The sequence below is a fragment of the Zootoca vivipara genome, chromosome 9 (assembly GCF_965207765.1).
Source record: "Zootoca vivipara chromosome 9, rZooViv2.hap1.1, whole genome shotgun sequence".
NCBI lineage: Eukaryota > Metazoa > Chordata > Lepidosauria > Squamata > Lacertidae > Zootoca > Zootoca vivipara.
In genome coordinates, this window is record NC_142592.1 from 6,365,433 (window position 1) to 6,386,371 (window position 20,939).

General features: G+C 44.5%; 1 protein-coding gene across 1 annotated transcript in view; it reads right to left on the minus strand.

Moving 5' to 3' along the window:
- The window catches only part of ORC5 (origin recognition complex subunit 5), a 71,673-nt gene that overhangs the window by 43,738 nt on the left and 6,996 nt on the right, over positions 1-20,939 (minus strand). The window contains exons 3-9 of the mRNA XM_035127015.3: positions 19,317-19,409; positions 17,930-18,127; positions 12,208-12,282; positions 9,686-9,797; positions 7,948-8,078; positions 6,855-6,903; positions 5,719-5,809 (exon numbers count right to left, since the gene is read on the minus strand). Coding sequence (XP_034982906.1) covers positions 5,719-5,809; positions 6,855-6,903; positions 7,948-8,078; positions 9,686-9,797; positions 12,208-12,282; positions 17,930-18,127; positions 19,317-19,409 — 749 coding nt within the window. The remainder of the gene's footprint in view (positions 1-5,718; positions 5,810-6,854; positions 6,904-7,947; positions 8,079-9,685; positions 9,798-12,207; positions 12,283-17,929; positions 18,128-19,316; positions 19,410-20,939) is intronic.

The window sequence follows — 20,939 nt, forward strand, 5'->3', positions numbered from 1 at the left end:
GCGGCTCTGGCGGTGGGGGTGAGACAGGAATCCCGGTGGAGCGACAAGCAAGCAACGCGCGCAAAGCGGGCTTGGTTCCCACGGTCGCAGGAGAAGCCACTCCCCCAACAACCCTTTCAAGCCACGCCTGGGGCCAGCCAGGACCAGGAACCCATGCAGATTGATAGCGCGCGCGCGCGCGCGGGCTTTTCAAACCCCAGCGGCGCCAAGACGCAAGGAGGGAAGGGGTGGGAATTGCTTTCTCTGCAACTCCCCCCAGCATCTCGTCAGAGACTGCCCACATCGCAGGGAGTGGCAAGGAAAGGCGGGAACGGTTGTGCCCTCCCCCACTGACGCAGCACCACAGCAGGGAAACGGGAAAGCCTGGCTGCAGGAGACAAGGGGCAGCAGCCAGGCACAGTCAGCAGACAACAGCCCCAGCCCACCCACCCGCACAGAGAGGAGCAGAGCCAGCCCACCCCTCCCAGAGCAGGAGTGGTTCTAGAAGTGACGCTCACGCTCCCAAATGGCTATCCCCTGACGGTCCTCGCCCTAATTGACAGTGGGGCGTCAGCGAACTTCTTCTCGAGAAACTTTGCAGAAGAGCACCAGATCCAGCTTCTGCAGCTGGATTTTCCTCTGCACGTGGCAACCATTGACGGCAGAGAGCTGCTGGGAGGGGCCATCACTCATCAAACCCCCCCCATGAGAATGACGGTGGGAAGGCACTCAGAGACACTGGCATTCAACGTCACCACCATCTCAGACCCCCCCATCGTCTTGGGCATGAGCTGGCTGGCGCGCCACGACCCCTCCATCAGTTGGCACCAGAGATGCATCACTTTTGGATCGGACTTTTGCCTGGAACATTGCATGCAGCACCAACCAGGGGAGGGGCCTCCGATAGCCACGGTGGCCACCATGCACGTCAAAGGGGGGGAGGCGATACCCAAGCCGTACTGGGACCTGCAGGAGGTCTTCAGCGAAGCGGAGTCCGACCACCTACCCCCGCACAGGCCTTTTGACTGCCAGATCAACCTGGTGCCAGGGGCAACTATACCCCCAGCCAAGCTGTACGCCATGTCAGACCAGGAACTGGAGGATCTGCGCGCTTTCATCGACAAGAACCTCAAGCGGGGGTTCATCAGAGAAAGCAAGGCAGCAGGGGGCAGCCCGGTCTTCTGGGTGGACAAGAAAGACACGCAACAGCGCCGTCTTGTGGTGGATTTTAGACGGCTGAATTCAGTGACAGAGCCAGTGGCTTTCCCCATGCCCAGAGTGGATTATCTCCTGACAGCGGCACGCAGGGGCAAGATTTTCACCAAGCTAGACCTGAGGGGGGCGTACAACTTGATCAGGATCCGGGAAGGCGAGGAATGGAAAACCACGATGTTCACGCCTCTGGGCTCTTTTGAATATCTGGTGATGCCCTTCGGGTTGCAAGGGGGCTCAGCATGCTTCCAGGCCTTCATGCACCACGTCCTGGGGTCCCTCCTCTTCAGGAAATGCTTGGTCTTCCTGGATGACATCCTTATCTATTCCGATGACCCAGTGCAGCATGTGAAAGATGTCAGGGAGGTGTTGCAGCGCCTGAAGGAGAACCACCTGTATGTGAAGCTGGAGAAGTGCAAGTTTCACACCAAGGAGGTGGACTTCCTGGGCTACAAGCTGTCAGACAAGGGGCTGGCGATGGACAAGGACAAGGTGCAGGCCATCCTGGACTGGCACAGCCCCAGGACGCGCAAAGATGCCCAACGCCTACTAGGCTTCGCCAACTTCTACAGGAAGTTCATCAAGAACTTCTCTCGCGTTACGGCTCCCATCACTGACTGCCTGAGAGGCAAGCAGAAGTTCAGGTGGACACCAGAGGCGCAAGCAGCGTTCGAAAGCCTCAAGAGGGTGTTCGCCTCAGACCAGAACCTGTTCCACGTGGTTCAGGACGCGCCCCTACGCGTGGAGACAAGATGCTTCTGATAAAGCTGTGGGCGCTATTTTGTTGCAACTGGACGCCAACAGAGAGTGGAGACCCTGTGCCTTCTTCTCCAGGAAGTTGACCCAGCCAGAGCGAAACTACACGGTGTTTGATCGGGAACTTCTTGCGATCCACGCTGCGTTCCAGCACTGGAGACACTTCCTGGTGGGCGCCAAGCACCCCATCCAGGTGTGCACAGATCACAAGAACCTGGAGTTCTGGAGAACTGCCAGGGTGCTCAACCAGCGGCAGATACGGTGGGCAGAGTTCTTCTCGAACTTCAACTTCTCCATACACTACATCCCGGGAGAGCAGAATGTCAGGGTGGATGCCCTCTCCCGCAAGCCAGAGTACATGGAGGAGGAGGCGCCACCGGCACCCAGGCACATTTTCCCCCCGTCAGCATGGTCCTGCGGAGCAGCAGTGGTGAGCGAGGCAGAACTCACAGCACTGACGGCAGCGGATGAATTTGCCAACCGCATCTTCAGAGAACTGAGAGGGGGGGGAGCAGGCAAAAGACTTTGCAGAACGCAGGGGGCTGCTTTTCTACAAGGGTGCACTGTACCTGCCCACCACCCAGCTTAGACGTACGGTCCTCAAGCAGATGCACGACAACCCAACGGCGGGTCATTTTGGGAGGGACAAAACCGCTCACCTAGTCATGAGACACTTCTGGTGGCCAGGGGTGCGGGAAGATGTTCGAGACTATGTACGGGGCTGTGACACCTGCCAGCGGGCAAAGGTGGTCAGAGCAGCGCCAGCAGGATTGCTGGAGCCCTTAGCCACACCACACAGGCCGTGGGAAGTGGTGTCCATGGACTTCATCACAGATCTGCCTTCTTCCAGGGGCAAGACCGCAGTGTTGGTGGTGGTGGACCTCATGTCCAAAATGTGCCACTTTATACCGTGTGCCAGGGCGGTCTCTGCAGAAGAGACAGCCAAACTGTTTGTTGACCACGTATTCCGACTGCATGGATTACCTTTAAGGGTTATTTCGGATCGTGGCCGCCAATTTGTTTCCAGGTTCTGGCGGCGGCTCATGAACCTCCTGCAGGTGGAGGTCAGCTTGTCGACGGCTAGACACCCGCAGACCAATGGACAGGCGGAGAGGGTCAACGCCATTCTGCAGCAGTACCTGAGATGCTACGTCAGCCAGCGGCAAACGGACTGGGTGGATCGCCTGCCACTGGCAGAATTTGCCTACAACAATGCGGTGCACGTCTCCACAGGGGTGTCGCCCTTTAAGGCCAATTACGGGCGCGACCTCAGATCTTTCCCAGAGAGGGAGGGGGAGGAGGAGGAGGAGGGCCCACAGGCTGAGGATTGGGCAGAGGAACTGGAGACGGTGCACCAGCAGCTCAGAGAACACTTGGAGAGAGCCAAGGAAGCGTACAAGAAGGGGGCAGATCGCCACAGGCGACCGGGGGAGGTCATTAGGGTGGGGGACAAAGTTTGGTTGTCCTCGGAGGGCCTTCCCATCAGAGGGAGGTGCAAAAAGCTGGCGCCCAGAAGGTTGGGCCCCTTCACGGTCACGCAACAGGTCAACCCGGTGGCATACAGGCTGGCACTGCCAGAGGACATGAGGATGCACCCAGTGTTTCATAGATCGCTGCTGTCGCCGTACAGGGAAAGCAGCAGGCTCCGAGGCAGCGAACAAACCCCTGAGGGAAGGGGGGAGAGGGAAGGCAGGGAGCAACTCAATGAGGCCACGGCCATCCTGGACTCAAGGAGGGGGGTGGGGGGCCTGGAGTACCTCATGGCATGGGAGGATGCTCCACCGTCCCAGAATGAATGGGTCCCAGCCACTCAGATACAGGAGGAATTCCTGGTAGAAGAATTTCACGCCCTCTTTCCCCATAGACCCAAGCCCTGGCACATGGAAAGGGAGGGGGAGGGGGAGGAAGCACGGGAGAGCAGTTCACCATGGCGCTGGGAAGCGGAGTTTGAGGAACCAGAGGATGAGGTATGGGTGTCACCGAGATCCACCCAGTCAGAGGAAGGAGCAGATTGGCAGAACATTTTTACCCCTACCAGCTCTGACGCCACGGACTTTTTGGGATTCCCGTCCTCCCAGGCGGAAGGGGGGGGGCTCGCAGGACTGGGGGGAGGTGTTCACACCAACGGGCTCGGAAAGCACTGAGTTCTTAGGCTTCCAGTCGTCACCGACACCTGGGGGGGACCTGGGGAGGGGTGAAGGAGAGCTTGGGAGGGGGGTGGATGTGAGGGACAGGGGATATCGCGAAGTCCCTCCCCTCCTGAGTTCAAGCCCATCCCCGAGCACAGGGGAAAGCAGAGAGAGTTCCGATGCCAGTGGGGAAGCAGGAAGTCGGGTCCGAGGCTCAGGCAAGGTAGAGGAGCCAGGGTCCCAGGTGGGACAGGAAGGGGCGAATAAGGGGGGGAGACCCATCCCCCCAACTCCGGAATTACGCAGAAAGAGGAGGGGAAAGAGGATGGGTCTGCCAAAGCTTTTGTGTTGGAGAAAGACGCGCCAAAAGCCATTCGGAGGTTCTGAAACCGACTGACCACATCACTCCATGTAAAAAGCAATGACTTCAGCACTGTAAATACGCAGCACCAATAAAAGAATAAAATGCAGAGCTGCGTAGCGTCGTTACTCTGAAGTAGCCCACTCCGGCCACTGTGACAGTAGGTAAAACAGAATAATATTCTACAATCAGTTAATTACAAAAGACTTGTGACAAGATTAATTTTTATCTGTATAGCAAAATGCTAAGTTGTACAATATGATTCTAAAATGCTTTAAAGTCTCGACTTTTAAAAATAACATAAATAGCAATACGTACCTAATAATACAGTGGTACCTCGGTTTACAAACACAATTGGTTCTGGAAGTCTGTACTTAACCTGAAGCGTACATAACCTGAAGCGAACTTTCCCATTGAAAGTAATGGAAAGTGGATTAATCCGTTCCAGACAGGTCCGCGGAGTACTTAAACTGAAAATACTCAAACCGAGGTGTACTTAAACCGAGGTATGACTTCCGGAACGGTTAAGTTTGTAAACCATGGTACCACTTTATCCAGTTATGCTGGATAGTATGGGACTGCAACAAAATCCCCTTTAAGACATCTCCCTGCCATGCTAATTTTCCAGGTACAAGAAGACTTTTTTTCCATATAGACATTTGCTTCATCTCAGATCATACACCTTCAGCTTGAACTAGATTATATAACCTGTCCCCTGCAAACACACACAAATATCCAACAAGCCCTGCTCTCTCTGGAAGAAAGAGAAATGTGAATAAAATTGATTTAACCAGTCAATTTCACAAATTTCAATGGGAGAAATTTAAGCACCTCAAATCAAATTGCATCTATCGCTTAACCAATGGGGTCATTACAATACAGTTTACAAAAGGACCCCCAGCATAAAAATAGAAAGCAACCAGAATACATAATTAATGTATAATTTTTTTTATTAAACTAATTAAATAAATAAATCGCCCAAGCATCTCTCCACCAGCACACACCAGGTTTTAAATAACAATGCAAGAGATCTCATTTGCAGACTTCCCACATCTCATCTTGCAGCACCTTTACCTAACAGCTTTATCCTAATGTTCCATTTAGAAACAGACACATACTGCATTATTTTTTCATTTATTGGTAGGCATAACCTATTAAACAGATTTTATAAAAGCCAGGACATCTGCTTTAGCAGGAAAGAATACAATCTACAGCACCTACTTGACATTTTAGGTAAGCCTTGAGAGGCAGCTTTCTAAAAATAAAGAGGGGGACAATTACCTTGATATTTCCCGCAGATACACAGTCTGCATGGCTTTCTTCAAGTGGGATTCAATATTTTTCCAAAGTTTGCGTGTGTCACGTTCACTTGCTGTATCACAAACACACAAAAGTAGTACTGATTCAAGATGAACTTTGAAAAGTGTTCATGTGAGACACTTGCTCTTGGATTTAACATAGGTTTACAGATTAAAAGGCACATTTCTTTTGAGATTCTGGTACTGAATATGTTCATAACATCAAACTATAGTATAACTGTTTGTTATGCTGCAAATGTTGCATGATGGGAAAATGTTTTGATAAAGGACCGGTGGTTTAGCATGATATGCATAAGGTAGAACAAACCTCAGTTTATGCACTCTCCCCTCCTATGCACATGTGGACAATCTGAGAATAACTGGAACTGCAATCATGGAAATTGTAGCGTTGGAAGGGCTCACAAGGGTCATCCAGTCCAACCCTTTGTAATACAAGAATCTTTTTGCCCAACGTGGGACTCAAACCCACAACTCTGAGATTAAGAGTTCCATGCCCTACTGACTGATAATTCTATGTCTTATCTCCATCCTTTTAGCTTAAAAGACTCTTCAGTCCTGCCCTTTCCTTGAAAATCAGGTGCAGACAGAGTACCGTGCAATTACCTAACCATTGTTCAAGAGACTTACATTGCACCTCTTTCCCCCCCCCCATCCCCACCTTCTCACTCATTCTCTCAGGAAAGCATTCCCCCTCTCCTTACTTGGAGATCAGTCCTATGCGTATAACCAATCTTGCTGTTCAGTTTAGCACAGAGTCCAAAAAGCACACTGGATTCCCTAACTATGATTAGACGATTGAGCTTGCCCAAGACCCCTAAAGTAATAATGGCAAGAACACAGTTTGCACACCCCATTTCCAACAATGATTACCAATTGTGGTTTGGGGAATACACATAACACTAACTCCACGGCAAGCCCCAAAATTGAAAGGGAACAATGCCCATGTGAGAGAGAAGGCAGGAAGAAGAGTAAATCAGCCCAAGGAGCACTTCTGATTTGCCTAATCATGGTCAGAAATGTATAAAGACCCAGAAAGCTTTTTATTGCCTCCTCTCTAGAATCATCCACTATTAATTTATATGAATGAAAAACACTCACCCTTTTGCTGGACCACAGGCTCACAGTACTTAGAAAAATTGAGTGCAGCCTGCAAGACAAGCAGTGGTATAATTGGTATTATCCCACATTTTAAATCCTTACACCCCTGGCATTTGAAAGAACCCTGGGATATGTTTTAAAAATATCCCACCCCTATCCAAAAAGGAGCTGCAGCACCCCTTTCCAACCCTGAAGAGCAGCAGCTTACAATGAAATTACATGCAGGAGAAATAAAACAAAAAGGGTAGATGGATTAGTGGCTGCACAGAGCCGTAAAAACAAAATAAATCTTTGGCATGGATAAGCTGGGCGGTATAATGCCATATCCAGTAACCTGAAGGTCCTGAATGCATGTCCATATTTTAAGACAGGAATGGGGAACCTCTTTCAGTACTGGAGCCACATTACCTAATGCAGTGTTTCTCAACCTTTTTTGGGCAAAGGCACACTTGTTTCATGAAAAAAATCACGAGGCACACCACCATTAGAAAATGTTAAAAAAAATTAACTCTGTGCCTATATTGACTATATATAAAGTAATTCTCCCATGGCACACCAGGCAACATCTCGCGGCACACTAGTGTGCCGCGGAACAGTGGTTGAGAAACACTGACCTAATGGGCAACTTTCCAAGGGTCACATGCTGGGAGTGTATGCAACAATGGATATAAATAAATTTGTACAGTAGGTTACAGTCCAGCCACATAAAAGTCAGAAATTTCTATTTGTGTACCTATTCATCTAGGCAACCAAGAGGCATTAGTACATTTCAAGGATGTTCAGACACAGCAACCATGTCTTTCAGAACTTGCTCAACTGCTGGTGAGAGAGCTGCATTATTCCAGCCCCTACATGTAGGCAAGTTACTTTTATGTATGCAGATCAATAATGTGGCTTTGAGAAGGCTGCAAGCTCGCTGAGCTTCTCTTTCTTGTCTGCCGAGCCGACTTAGCAACCTACACCTGGTTACACACTGAGATATAGCACAGAATCCATATGCTATGTTATATAGGACATTCTAAGAATTCCAAAGCCAGCATCAAAAGCACTATGACACCACATTCATTATGAAAGCACCTAAGAGATCCCTTACTAGATGTCGGAGCTCCTTCAGGTCCCTGCAGACAGGATAGAAAACTCCAAGCAGAATATTTATATATGCAGCATAAAAATCAAAAGAATACTCCGGAGGATGGTCATGGGACAGAATCTTTTGCAGGTGTCCTGTTTAAATAAAGATCATTGAAAAACAAAAGGCTGATGAGCACATCATAGAATTGTTCTCAGGCTAAAAATTATGAAGAGAACAAGCAATGTATGCACACTTTAGATACACAGTTATACTTCAGCAGGAAACACCCCTTCTGCCAGAGGGCCTGTAATCCCCTCCTGGCAATTCAGCACTGAACACCTTTTAACCAGCTCTGGAAAATCCAGTAATAAGGAGTCTCCAATGTGAAAGAACAGCGATTGGCAAACTCACCATTTCTGGTTTCAGGGGGAAGCTTACATGTCATCTCTTTTCAAGATAAAGGCACACACTTTCAGACTCAGTCAGCTGTGAGTACAGCAATCAAACCTAAACAAACTTTAAGTACCCTAAATCAGGCATTTTTAATCAGACTAAACTCCAAGGTTCCCCTTCTGATCAACTTCTCTTTCAGGCCCAGACTGAAAGAGAACAAGTTATTTCCAGCTGTCCTATTGTGATATTTAGAGCTGCTTTCATAAGTTGTCGTGCTGTTATGTGTGCCCTAATCATTATGCTATATAACAACCTTAGTTGTTCATTAATTACATAGTATTTTGTTCATAGCTATATTTTTCTGTATTGCTATTTGTAACACTAACACATTTTAATGTAATCCTTACTGAGTTAATCTTCATCAGTATCTGAATTTCAGAATCTGTGACAAGGCAACAAACAGAGCTACTGTTTACTCTTATCCTTAAGACCTAGTTTAGAACACCAGGAGAGGTGATTTTTTCTTCTCTAAGCTCCATCCCACCCAACCACGAGCATAAAAAGCTGCTATAATTAATACATACATACATATATATACATACATACACACACATATATATATAGCATTTTGCTGATGACCAGTTCTGGTAGCTACAACAGTGCTGAAAACTTGGTAATGTTAAAGATAAAGAATTCAAAGATTTGGAAGTTTAACTAGCATACTGCTTCAAACAGAATGTCTGGGCTGATAAATTAGAACAATGCTTCAAGTCTAGAATTGAAATAGTATAATAGTATAATCTAGTGTTTCACATCATTAAAAATAAATAAATCTGAATCTACCTTAAGGTGATCACAATTAGATTATGCAATCTGCAGCAAATTAATAAATGTGTATGAGTGTTTATGTCCATGACTGTGCCTCCTATATTACATATAGTATATATACAAACAATTTTTCTCTCACAATGAGTTAGGGCCACCCTCCCGAATAGCTCTGGATTTCACCATCCTTTTCATAAAACCAGGTTAATTCTCTCAAGCCAGGAGTTCTTAATTCCTTGGACTGCAAGGGGTGTGAGGTATACACACATACAGAAAATAAAGGTACTAATTATTCGTTCTTTAAAAAGTAGATGTGAAACATCATCCCAACGTCCATCAAATCTAGTATTCTGTTTGCGTCCAGGAGTAACTATCCAGTTCCCTTTGGAAACTTGGAAGCATGTTGCGGAGAAGGTAGCTTTTCCTAGTCAGTTTGCCTCCAGCATCTGATACTCAGGTATACAGCTTCCACTCACAGAGATTTCATTTAGCTATTATGTTTAATAGCCACGAACAACCCAAAACAAGTGTATTGTGTTACCTATGCTGTAGTCTGGAAAAAACAACTGCAATGGTTCAAGGCATCCTGTAGCTGGACGAAGCAGCTCCCACACAATTTCACTAAGAAGGACCACAGTCACATTTCTCTCCGTCTGGAGGACAAGGGTTGGGGAGGGGGGAGAGGGAAAAGGTGACCTTGTAGCGGCATTTTTAGTCACAGAAAAACTTGTTAAGTTTCTTTCTAATTGAAACAAACTAATCTGATTCAGCATTTTATTGCAAATTATTTGCATAATCATAAGACCGTAAGCAGCCTAATCAAGCAGCTAATACATCTACATTTTAAAAACACCCAGTTCTTCTATTGCTGTGCACTATGGCATTTAAACTACATAGGGCTGCACATCTTAATTGTCAAGAAGGAGGCTCGTGTTTGCTTGAAAAAGCTTGACTCTTAAATTATTAAAATCTTAGTAAGGTAAACGGACAGTCCATCTGTTGGTCAGCTGCTTTCAAAACATGCAAATGAGCTCAATTGAGACATAGCATTTTCAGTCTCCAATCATTGCTCCCTCCTTTCTTGTGCAAGTTCCCTGCAGCAGCATGTCCCTAGGACTGTAGCTTGAAAATGAGGGACACCGCATCTGAACTGAGACTTACTTATCATAGAATCACAGAGTGGAAGTAACCCTGAGGACCATCTAGTCCAGTGGTGGCCAAACCTGGCCCTCCAGCTGTTTTGGGACTACAATTCCCATCATCCCTGACCACTGGTCCCATTAGCTAGGGATGGTGGGAGTTGTAGTCCCAAAACAGCTGGAGGGCCAAGTTTGGCCACCACTGATCTAGTCCAACCCCCCGGAATGCAGGGATATGCAGCTGTCCCTTATGGAGATCAAACCTGCAATCTCGGTGTTATCAGCACCACACTCTAACTAAGCCATCTTCAGGCTGCAATCTTATATCCATTTCAATGTGAGTAAGCCCCACTGAACTCTACTTCTGAGCAGACGTATATAGGATTCCAGCCTCAGTTTCTTTGAATATATTACCCTACAGTTTTTAACAATACAGATTCGAAGGCATCAGCTTACACTAAGGGCAACTCCACTGACAACCAGAAGACCAAGAATCTAGGCTTCTATAATTGAATCAAATCCATATGTCTTCAGGAACTATAAATGCAGATTTATAAATGTTTTCACCTATGGAATCAGAGGTGCCAATTGCCCTTCAGGCCTGAATTATTTGGAGGGAGAGAAAATTTGTCTCTTCCCTCTCAAGATACTCAGGGAGTTTACAGACATATAATAAAGTGAGGGAGGCAAAGGCTTTTTAATACCTTTTAACTTGCCTACCAAGATTTTAAGGCACTTGTCCTAATCTAGCAGCTGAGTATCACATGAAAACAAAGGCATTTCCCATTATTAAGAGAACAGTTTACGCTTTCAAATCTCACCTTCCATAGCACACAATATGATCTTGCTACATATATCAGTTTCTGAATCAATATCAAGTAGCTTTTCAAGCCTCTTTTGCATATCACTAGTGTTCATCATCACACCAAAAATGATAGCTGTGTAGCCACCCTTCCCAAGAGCAGCACCAGGAAATTTCCGACAAGTTGATCTCTAATTATTCTCCTGGTAGGAGAGTCAAGGAGTCTTGTTTGTTTTTCACAATACTCCTTGGCTCCTACCTACCGACAAGATATAAGAATCATGCACTATGCTTCTCTAATCCACTTGAATTGCTGCAAAAGCCAGCATCAATCCAAAGCAAAACACATTTCTTCCCTGCAGTCGAAGTCTCACATTTGTTACAGTCACATTTGTTACAGTTCATCAGATTATTGCAAAAGAAACACATGAAAGTGCCAAATCAAGCAACACGCGCATTCTCCATTCCAGTGTGCTACCAAGATTAATGCACATCTACAAAAAATGATCAGCACTGTTTATCAGGTTCCTGCATGAACGGGAAAGTGGCAGGAAGAGCAACCCTGAACCAGCATTTCAAATGCTCCAGGAGCATATAGTTAACCTCCCTGTCCCAGAAAACAGAAGCAAGGTAAGCTGTACCAAGCAATAAGAAACATCTACTTTACACAACATAATTCCAAGGTGGAAAGGGGACAATGATCATTCCCTTGTCTCCAACACTGGACCACTGTACACACCACCTTAGACAATAGTTATTGGTTTACCGTGAATGTACAGAAGGCTCCAGTATTGCTCCTCCCACAGCACAAGTGGGAGCAAGCTGTTTTATAGAATGCAGCTGTGGAATGAAGAAACCCATTCCAAAAGAAAAGGCTAGTTTCTTCAAGCTGTGGTGGGTAAGGATGCCTCTGGGTGAGGAAGAAAGCAGTGTCCTGTAACTGGAACAGGGGTGGCACTTCTTTCTTTCTTTCTTTCTTAATGCCCCAGAGAGTTGCACTGGATAGTGGATTCACTGCAGAAATTGGTTCATTGAACCAACATAGTACATACTGGAAATTTGTTTTATAAGTACTGCTAAAATGCAGTAGCTCAATAAGGATCACTTGGTCAATTTACTTACCAGTTCTTGTAGTCTCAGGAAACCTGGCAAGAGGTTTGTTTCTAGTTCCCTCAGCTGCTCTGCTTTATCCAAAACCTTTAAAACCAAAGAGAAATTTTATTACACAAAAGCAACTCATAAGCAATTTAAAATGTTTGAATTACTTAAGTCCACTGATTTCCAGTGAGTCTACTCTGAGTAGGATTAATGTTGGTTATCACTTTATATATGAACATGGGATCCTAATCCAAAGAGGAAAACACAATGGTGGATGAATAGACAGCAGGAGAGTGGGATTGAATGTGGTGGGGTGGAATTAAGAGTGACAGAGAAGGTCAGCTGAAAAGGATAGTTGGGGAGGGGAGTAGGACAGAGTTAGAGGAGCTGAAAGCTAAACAGACTAAGAATAATCAGGGAGAGTTAAGCTGTTAAAACTAGCAAATTATCAATAGTACTAGATATTATTTTCCACAAATAAATGTATTTACTGAGTTCTACACTAGGAGAAGGGGCACTAGGAGAAGGGGACTAGGAGAAGGGGACGACAGAGGACGAGATGGTTGGACAGTGTTCTCGAAGCTACGAACTTGAGTTTGACCAAACTGCGGGAGGCAGTGCAAGACAGGAGTGTCTGGCGTGCTATGGTCCATGGGGTCACGAAGAGTCGGACACGACTAAATGACTAAACAACAACAACACTGAGTTCTACAATTAAGGAGGGTGACCTGAGGAAGACTACATTAGGAGATTTCACTCCACACAGTGCCTTTTAATCACAGAGGCAAAGTTATAAAAGGCTCTCTATACATTAATAGGTAGTGGCAGCAAATCATTTTGAAGACTACTAAGGGATGTTTGTACTCGGTGGGCACCTAAACAAATTATGCATTCATTTATTTTTCTGTAACAAAATGTATATACCAAATGATTACAATAAAAACTCGAGGTGGGCCTTAAAGATATTGACAAACACTTTATATAGAACTTTACGTACGCCATCTAAGTAATCCTTTTAACAACACTGTCAAAGAATAGCATGCAAAACGTCCCAGGTTCAATCCCTGGCATCTCCAGGTAGGACTGGAAATGTCCTTTGGTTGAAACCTTGGAGAGCAGCTTTGTCTCTAGTCTAGACAATAGAGAGCAGCTTCCTATATCCCTGCTCCTTCTATGACCGCCATACTGAGATTGGGGGCAGTGTGTGTGTGTGTGTGTGTGTGTGTGTGTGTGTGTGTGTGTGTGTTATGGCTTAGCTAAGGCCACCTGGTGGATTCAACAGGGGAAAGGTCACATTTGAACCAGGGATCCTGTGATTCTTAACCGTTATGCTACACCAGCTCTTATGTGTTAAAGATAATTAGACTGATGAATTGCAATTCCAAACAAGAGAGAAGAAACACGAAGGACACATTGTTCTCAACGCAGGCATAAACACAAAGTTTTATTGGCACCATCCTTCACCGGGGAAAATGAATCATTTTGAGCCTCATGATTAATCATGATTGTTCAGTACCTGTTCTTGGATTAAGAGAAGCATTTAGAAGCCACTGAAGAGACCATCCATTTATCTTAATTTTCGCTAAATTAATTGAGGCTGAAATATCTTACGTTATTTACGAATGAAACGAAATAGCATAGATTAGTTTTGCCAGCTTGTGCTACCAGAACGCAGGTTCTTCCATCAATCTCCATTTAAACCGCCCCATAATAAATCCAAAGACCCAGGTTAATTCACATAAATTGATTTCTCCCCCACTCTTGTCTATTTTCATGCACAGCGGAATGAAATGCTCTAATTTAACACTTAACTGTTCTGATTTACCAACATCTTACCCAATAAAATTGATCATTTTGCAACATTTAATGTCCTGCCCTAGTATTATCAAGTAATTTCAAATATTATGATAAGTAACATTATTAATTCCCAAAAATTGGTTCTAAAACCAGCTAAGTCAAGGGTTGCCCTGCTGTAACATACTCATCTGACAGCAGTAATCTTTCAGAATCTCACACCACATTTTTAGCACTTAACTATGCTCATTTTTCCTGAAGAAAATGGAGGAGGTCCTTTGATGTACTTTGTTTAAATGCATAAAGATACTGTACATTTAAGTAAGCATTTCCTTCGACTTCTCACTTGGCACTAATTCTTATCGCTAGAAGGGTGGGAGTCTTAAATGTAGGAAGATCTCTTCCACCAATAGCAACTGTCTGAATACTGGACAAAATGACTTGGGTCCTTCTCTGCTGGGCAATGATTGGGTGTGAAGAACCCATACAATTGGCCCCACCCACCTGGTGCTTATTTTCAGCAGCAGCAGGGGATTTTTGCACCAGGAAGCAGTAAAGGGGAACTCTCCCTTGAAAATAAGGAATTACTGTACTTTCTACCATCCACTCACCTTGTCACTACTACCAGCATTATTTTTGATAACATACATCCTGTCCAAGAGACTTAGTCAGAAAGCACAATGTCAAATTCACTACCTCTGAATTCAAAGAAATTAAGTGAGCCAAAGATGTTGGGCACACTCACTAACTTTTTTTGGCTTATTATTTAAACAGCAGACTTCCCTGGCATATCACAAACAGCCATAGAAACATGCCTCAGTTTCAACAGTAATTTACCATGTGTAATACGGTGCTTCTGGCTTGAGAAACCATTGTTGAAAAATTCCCTTGAAGGTGCATGGTTCTTTTGAAAATGGCCAGAACTAACTACAGACTAGTTCATATTTATAGGTGCCATCTTGTAAGTGTCCCCCACATGAGTGGTGTGGAGTGGACATCAGACAGTCAATCCTGATTGTGAAAATTACCACCTAACGTGCAGAGTGTGAACGTGGCCACGGCAATCTATGCAATCCTGCAATTGGGTGACTCATTGGAGCCATGTGTGCAGCTTCCAGAAGGTGGCACCAGCTTTACATGCGAGCTCTTCCCAGTCACAATAGGATTGCTCTTAACGTGAGCCAGTCTTCAACTTAATGCACACAGCCTTTTTCATCTTAGCCTTCAGCCAAAAGCCAGGGCAAACACCTGTCTCATTTTTATTTTTTTTGAAAAGCACAAAGCACTCGGGTTTGGGACTTTGGTGAGCCTGTAATGGTAAGAAGCAGGGCAGCCACGAGGAATGCCTCCCTTATGTGCATTAGACAACCATCTCCCTTACAACCAGTTTAGAGCTACAAAACTTGGGTTTAAATATCAAAGCAGGACTGCAGGATCATGCACATATCCTCTTCCCTGATGATAAGCACATTCTCACAGTATAGGAGCAAAGCCAGGTCTACTTTAACCTCCTTTGAAGACATTCACACAAACCAATGAAGAGGATCAGAAGGAATCTGGGAGTGGGAGAATATAAAATCCCACAGCCCATTCCCCAAACCAGAGATCAACCATAGGCCTGAACAGAGCCTTAGGAACAAAGGGCCTTATACCAGGTTCAGGCCAATTTTCTCCCTAGCCTAATACTGTCTGCTCTGGCCAGAAGTGACTCTCCAGGATCTCAAGCAGAGATCTTTAATATCAGTTGTGGTCCTTTTAACCAGAGGGCAGGGCAGCTGTTTATCAGCTCCATCTGGTACGCAGGCTGAGACCCTACCTGCCCGCGGACTGTCTCACCAGAGTAGTGCATGCTCTGGTTATCTCCCGCTTGGACTACTGTAATGCGCTCTACGTGGGGCTACCTTTGAAGGTGACCCGGAAACTGCAATTAATCCAGAATGCGGCAGCTAGATTGGTGACTGGGAGTGGCCGCCGAGACCACATAACACTGGTTCTGAAAGACCTACATTGGCTCCCAGTACGTTTCCGTGCACAATTCAAAGTGTTGGTGCTGACCTTTAAAGCCCTAAACGGCCTCGGTCCAGTATACCTGAAGGAGCGTCTCCTCCCCCATCGTTCTGCCCGGACACCGAGGGCCTTCTGGCAGTTCCCTCACTACGAGAAGCCAAGTTACAGGGAACCAGGCAGAGGGCCTTCTCGGTAGTGGCGCCCACCCTGTGGAATGCCCTCCCACCAGAGGTCAAAGAGAATAACAATTACCAGACCTTTAGAAGGCATCTTAAGGCAGCCCTGTTTAGGGAAGCTTTTAATGTTTGATTGATTTCTGTATTTTAATATTTTGTTGGAAGCCGCCCAGAGTGGCTGGGGGAACCCGGCCAGATGGGCGGGGTATAAATAATAAATTATTATTATTATTATTATTATTATTATTATTATTAGATTATTATTAGAGATACCCAGGATTGAATCTAGGAAATTCCCTATGCAAAATATGTATTCTTTCACTAAGCTACGAAGCCCAATATTATTTTCCCTGGAGATCAGTGTGACAGAAATCAGTGGGGCTTATACCCACATAAGCATGCATACGTTTGCAGCCATAAAGGCACAAAACATGACGGTAAAGCCATGGTATGATTCCTAAAGTCAGGAGTTAATCAACCATTATAATAGCCAATGTTTAATAGGTATCTGAATGTGTTTCAAGATGTAATCACACATCTTTATTAGACTCCAGGATGAACAGTGTACTAGTAGCTTGCTGAAGAGAACACCAAAGGAGGGAATGTGGGGTAGGGTGGCGGTGAAGTTACAAGTTGCTCAAAATTAACATAAACTTTTCAGTGTGATATTACTTTCTCAGCTTTCCTCAGAGATTCAGAATGAGATCTTTCTCTTGAAAAGAATTCATCTATTCCCACTGTGTATCCATTAACGAGTGTTTCTGCATTAACTATTTTTCATACAAAGTAGTACAATAATCTTTCACCCACATTTCCTTTCTCCTCCATCTACTCTTCACAGACTATGTAGAATTATGTTGCCCAATTAATTTTTCATTGCTCTAGTTATACGTACACACTACATTATTTATTCAAGTGCGCTTAAAGCTTTCACAACAAAAACTCCAGAATCTTGCCCCTAGACTATAAGATTCATAAAATTAACAGCCTGTTATTCAAAGGAGCTAATTCCCCTCCCCAAACCACAAACTTTATGCTAGCCTACCCAAACCTTCCCATTTACATTAGCTGCCCCACTTAATAGCTTTATAGTACAAACCCTTCAGTAACAGTTAGTTGGTTGTCTGTGTTGATAATGTTTGTTCCCCTTCCCACACTTGGCTAAAATAAACATTGATATGTCCCAGTATCCTCATTCACCTTTACATAGTCAATTATTAAATCAGGGAGTTTAAAAACATGCCACGGAGAGCCCTATGATTTACTTGGAAGTAAATATGAGATTGCTCAATCAGAAGATCACAATGGTGGACAAACGTTTCTAAAAGGCACCATCACTTACCTTCCATTCTAATATACAGCTGCAGTAAAGTTTTGGATGTGTTCTAGGCTGTATTCTTAGTTCGCATTAGGCAAAGTAGTTGAACTTGTCTGCTCTATCTAAAGAACAACGTATCTTCCTAAATTCTAAAATTACTGAAGATTATCTCAAGCTAGCTATAAAAAACCCTGAAAACCAATAAAACATCAGGCCTAGATGGGTTTTCTTCAAATTTCTACGAGAAGTTTAAAGAAATTACAGGATGAAGAGGTAGCCCACCTGCCCCTGCCAAGGAGACAGGGGCCTGCTTCAGTCGCCTTAGCAACTGCCTTCTTCCTCCCCACCTCCGTTAAGAAATTGTAAAACACCATCATATTGCTGGCGGTGTATTATAATGTTGGAAAGCAGGTATCACCCAGCCCTAAACCCAAGTGGCTTTCAAACTTACCACATACAAAGTTTGTTTCTGCAGATCAGGTGTCATAGTTGCCTGCTTGAATAAACGTATGAAATCGTTGAACGTATCACAGAATGGAAGAACAGGAGATTCTTCCTTTGAGGAAAGGCTTTGCAACTGTCTCAAAATTTCTTCTAGAAGCAGTCTTGAAGTGAAACATTCAACACAGTTCACAAACACATGAGGCAGCTAAGGAGAAAGAAAAATGTATTAATGCTATTGCAAGAATTTGCAGAGAATACCACCAGCAGTTTTTTGTTTTGCTTTTTTTTAAAAAAAACCAAGAGATCATTATTTATTCACATTTATTGACATAATTACTTCTCAATGAGGACTGCTTGTTGACAAACATGCAAGTATTTCAGTACTAAATATTGACTGATTGGACTTCACATATGAAGTCGAAATAATTATTACATTTGCTGCCATTTCAATGGATTCTACACACAGTGGGAAGTTCATGAAAGTGAATCCAAGAAGCCACTATTATACAGTGTCAATGTCAACCACAAATTCACTACCACTCCCTCTAGCTGTAAACAAGGTTTGAGAAAGTTAAAGGAGAGCATGGCACAAAAGCAGCAACAGCATTATCTGACAGACCCCAAAATGAGGGCCATATAACATCACAGGGCAAGTTGTAAGAGACTAAAAATATGTTAAAACCCACAATATGATCCATCCAAAACATTACAAGTACTTAATATTAATTGTTAAGATATGGTTTAAGCACAGCATGAAGCTGAAACCAGTAAGTTTTTCCTTAGTTCACTCTTGTTCTGAAGAGTTAGCCCTTGACTTATCATTCATGTTGCCTCAATCCCACATGGATCATCAACAGGGCCAGCACAAGACAAATTGATGCCTGAGGCACAGTAGCATTTGACACTCCCCTCCCAAGGCCACCCAAAGTCAATCAAGTTATTTTGGCACCTAAGGCAGAAAAGCTCACAAGGGCCTCTCCTACTTCCTGCCAGTAAAAATACAATAATAATAAATTTAATCACTAACCATCTGCTGCCCTTTCATGACAGACAAAATAAATTACCTAAAGTGGCCACCTTCAGGTATGCCTAATGATAGGGCTGGACATGTACTGTCACTATAGCTAGTACCAGACACTGCCAGAGGCAGGGCAAATGTAGAAATACAACAGCACTAAGTTACAGGTCATTTGTAGGGGCAAACAGAGCTTTGCTTCCTTGTTTTCTTTGCTGCATAAGCCAAGGCCCTATGTACCAAGTTATCTGGGCACAGTCAATAATGGTTTTCTTGAGGAAACAGGAAAGATGAACAAACTGATGGTTTCAGAGGATTTTTAAAAACAAAACTTGAAAGCATTTCCCAATATACAGTATGAATCCATTATTCTTCTTACCTCTAAGGTTTTCAGAAGAGTCTGCATAACATAAGTCTTCCCACTGGATGTGTGTCCGTAGATAAAAAGGGATGAGAAGCTCAAATGCTGACGCTGGACAAAAATTATATATATATATATATACATTCAGTGTTTGTTTTATTTCTTTTCTTTTCTTTTAAAGCACACTGGACTTTCTTCAATCAAAAGATGTACAGAACTTTGACTCATCAAATTTTTGGCTAGATGAAAAGTTGAAGAATGAAGGGTTCGCTAAAAATGCAGCAACTAAGATCCACCAGGACAGTTTATCCCTTTGATTTTATAATCCATCAAATACAAGGAAGTTCGGTTCAAAAGAATGACTGGCCTGAAGCCCAGCACTGAAACTCCCAAGACATTACAAGTCAAGAGATTGGCCTGTTTGGTAACAGTACCCAAGGCTCCACGACAGAAAGCCTTTAATATGGAGCATACTGATAGCTTTTCAAAAATATCATTGTGACAGTTTGTAATTGCAAGCTGCTTTGAAAGCCAATTGCAGCTAAAAGCAAGAAACACATACAATAAACTTGTTGAATCATAGGCCATGTTCACACATTAACAGTAAGTCAAGAACCTTGGCTGAATTAGCCATACTTTAGAATCATAGAATCATAGAGTTGGAAGAGGCCACTTTGCTCAAGCTACGTAATGGTGTACACAGCCCAATCACTCACTTCACACAAGCAGGTAAATGTACTAGTTAGAAGACAATTTCTGAACCCAAGTGCTGGGAGGGCAACTGCTTGGGTGCTGGGAAGGGCACCAGGGCTATGAGGGGATTGATAAAGCAGAGAGTCTGTGTGCAGATGTTTTGTGTGCTTGTGCTTACTGAATGGGATGGGTGGTTTTTTTCAATATATGCAGTGCAATAGGCTGAGTGAAACAGTTTTGGGGTGATCTTCCCATTAACATGGTTTCTCAGAAATGGCTTTGTGATCTGGCGTTCCTAGGCAAGTTACTTATATTTTAGCCTCACTAGTGACCAGCTATGCCCACCACAGTGGCCGTTTTATGAATGGGCCTGCCCCCCACCATGGCAGCCAATACAATTTTGCAGAACTCCAAATGTGCTCACAGGCTCTGCAAAATTGGAGACACCAGAACTAAATAGAGAATGATTTTTCAGTATGTGGTTAAATACTTTCAAAGAGAAAGCAAGTCAATGATTTGCAATTCTGAGGTCCTGGCACTTAGCTGCATAATCTCTCTCTCTCTCCCCCCCCCCTTTCTAAGCAAGAAACTTTCTTCCTTTTTTCAATTTACTGAAAGAGTTGCATATCCAAACCACTGGTTATTACGTTAAGATCTTTACTTCTTAACCATTTTTAACCATTTTCTGGAAATTGTTCTGAGTTGCTTTTCCAGTCAACAACCTATTGCACTGAGCCATCTGAGGCTGAGAAAGTCTTAGATCACGGGTGTCAAACACAAGGCCCGGGGGCCAAATCCGGCCCGCCAGACCTCGTCATGTGGCCCGCCAAGCGCCCCAGCCAGCGGGACCCAGCAGCAGGACCTTGCTGCTGAAGTGCCGCGCCAACAAAGCGTCGACAAACAGCTGGGGCCTGGGGGGGGTAGAAAGGCGGCCGGAGCAGCGCTGCG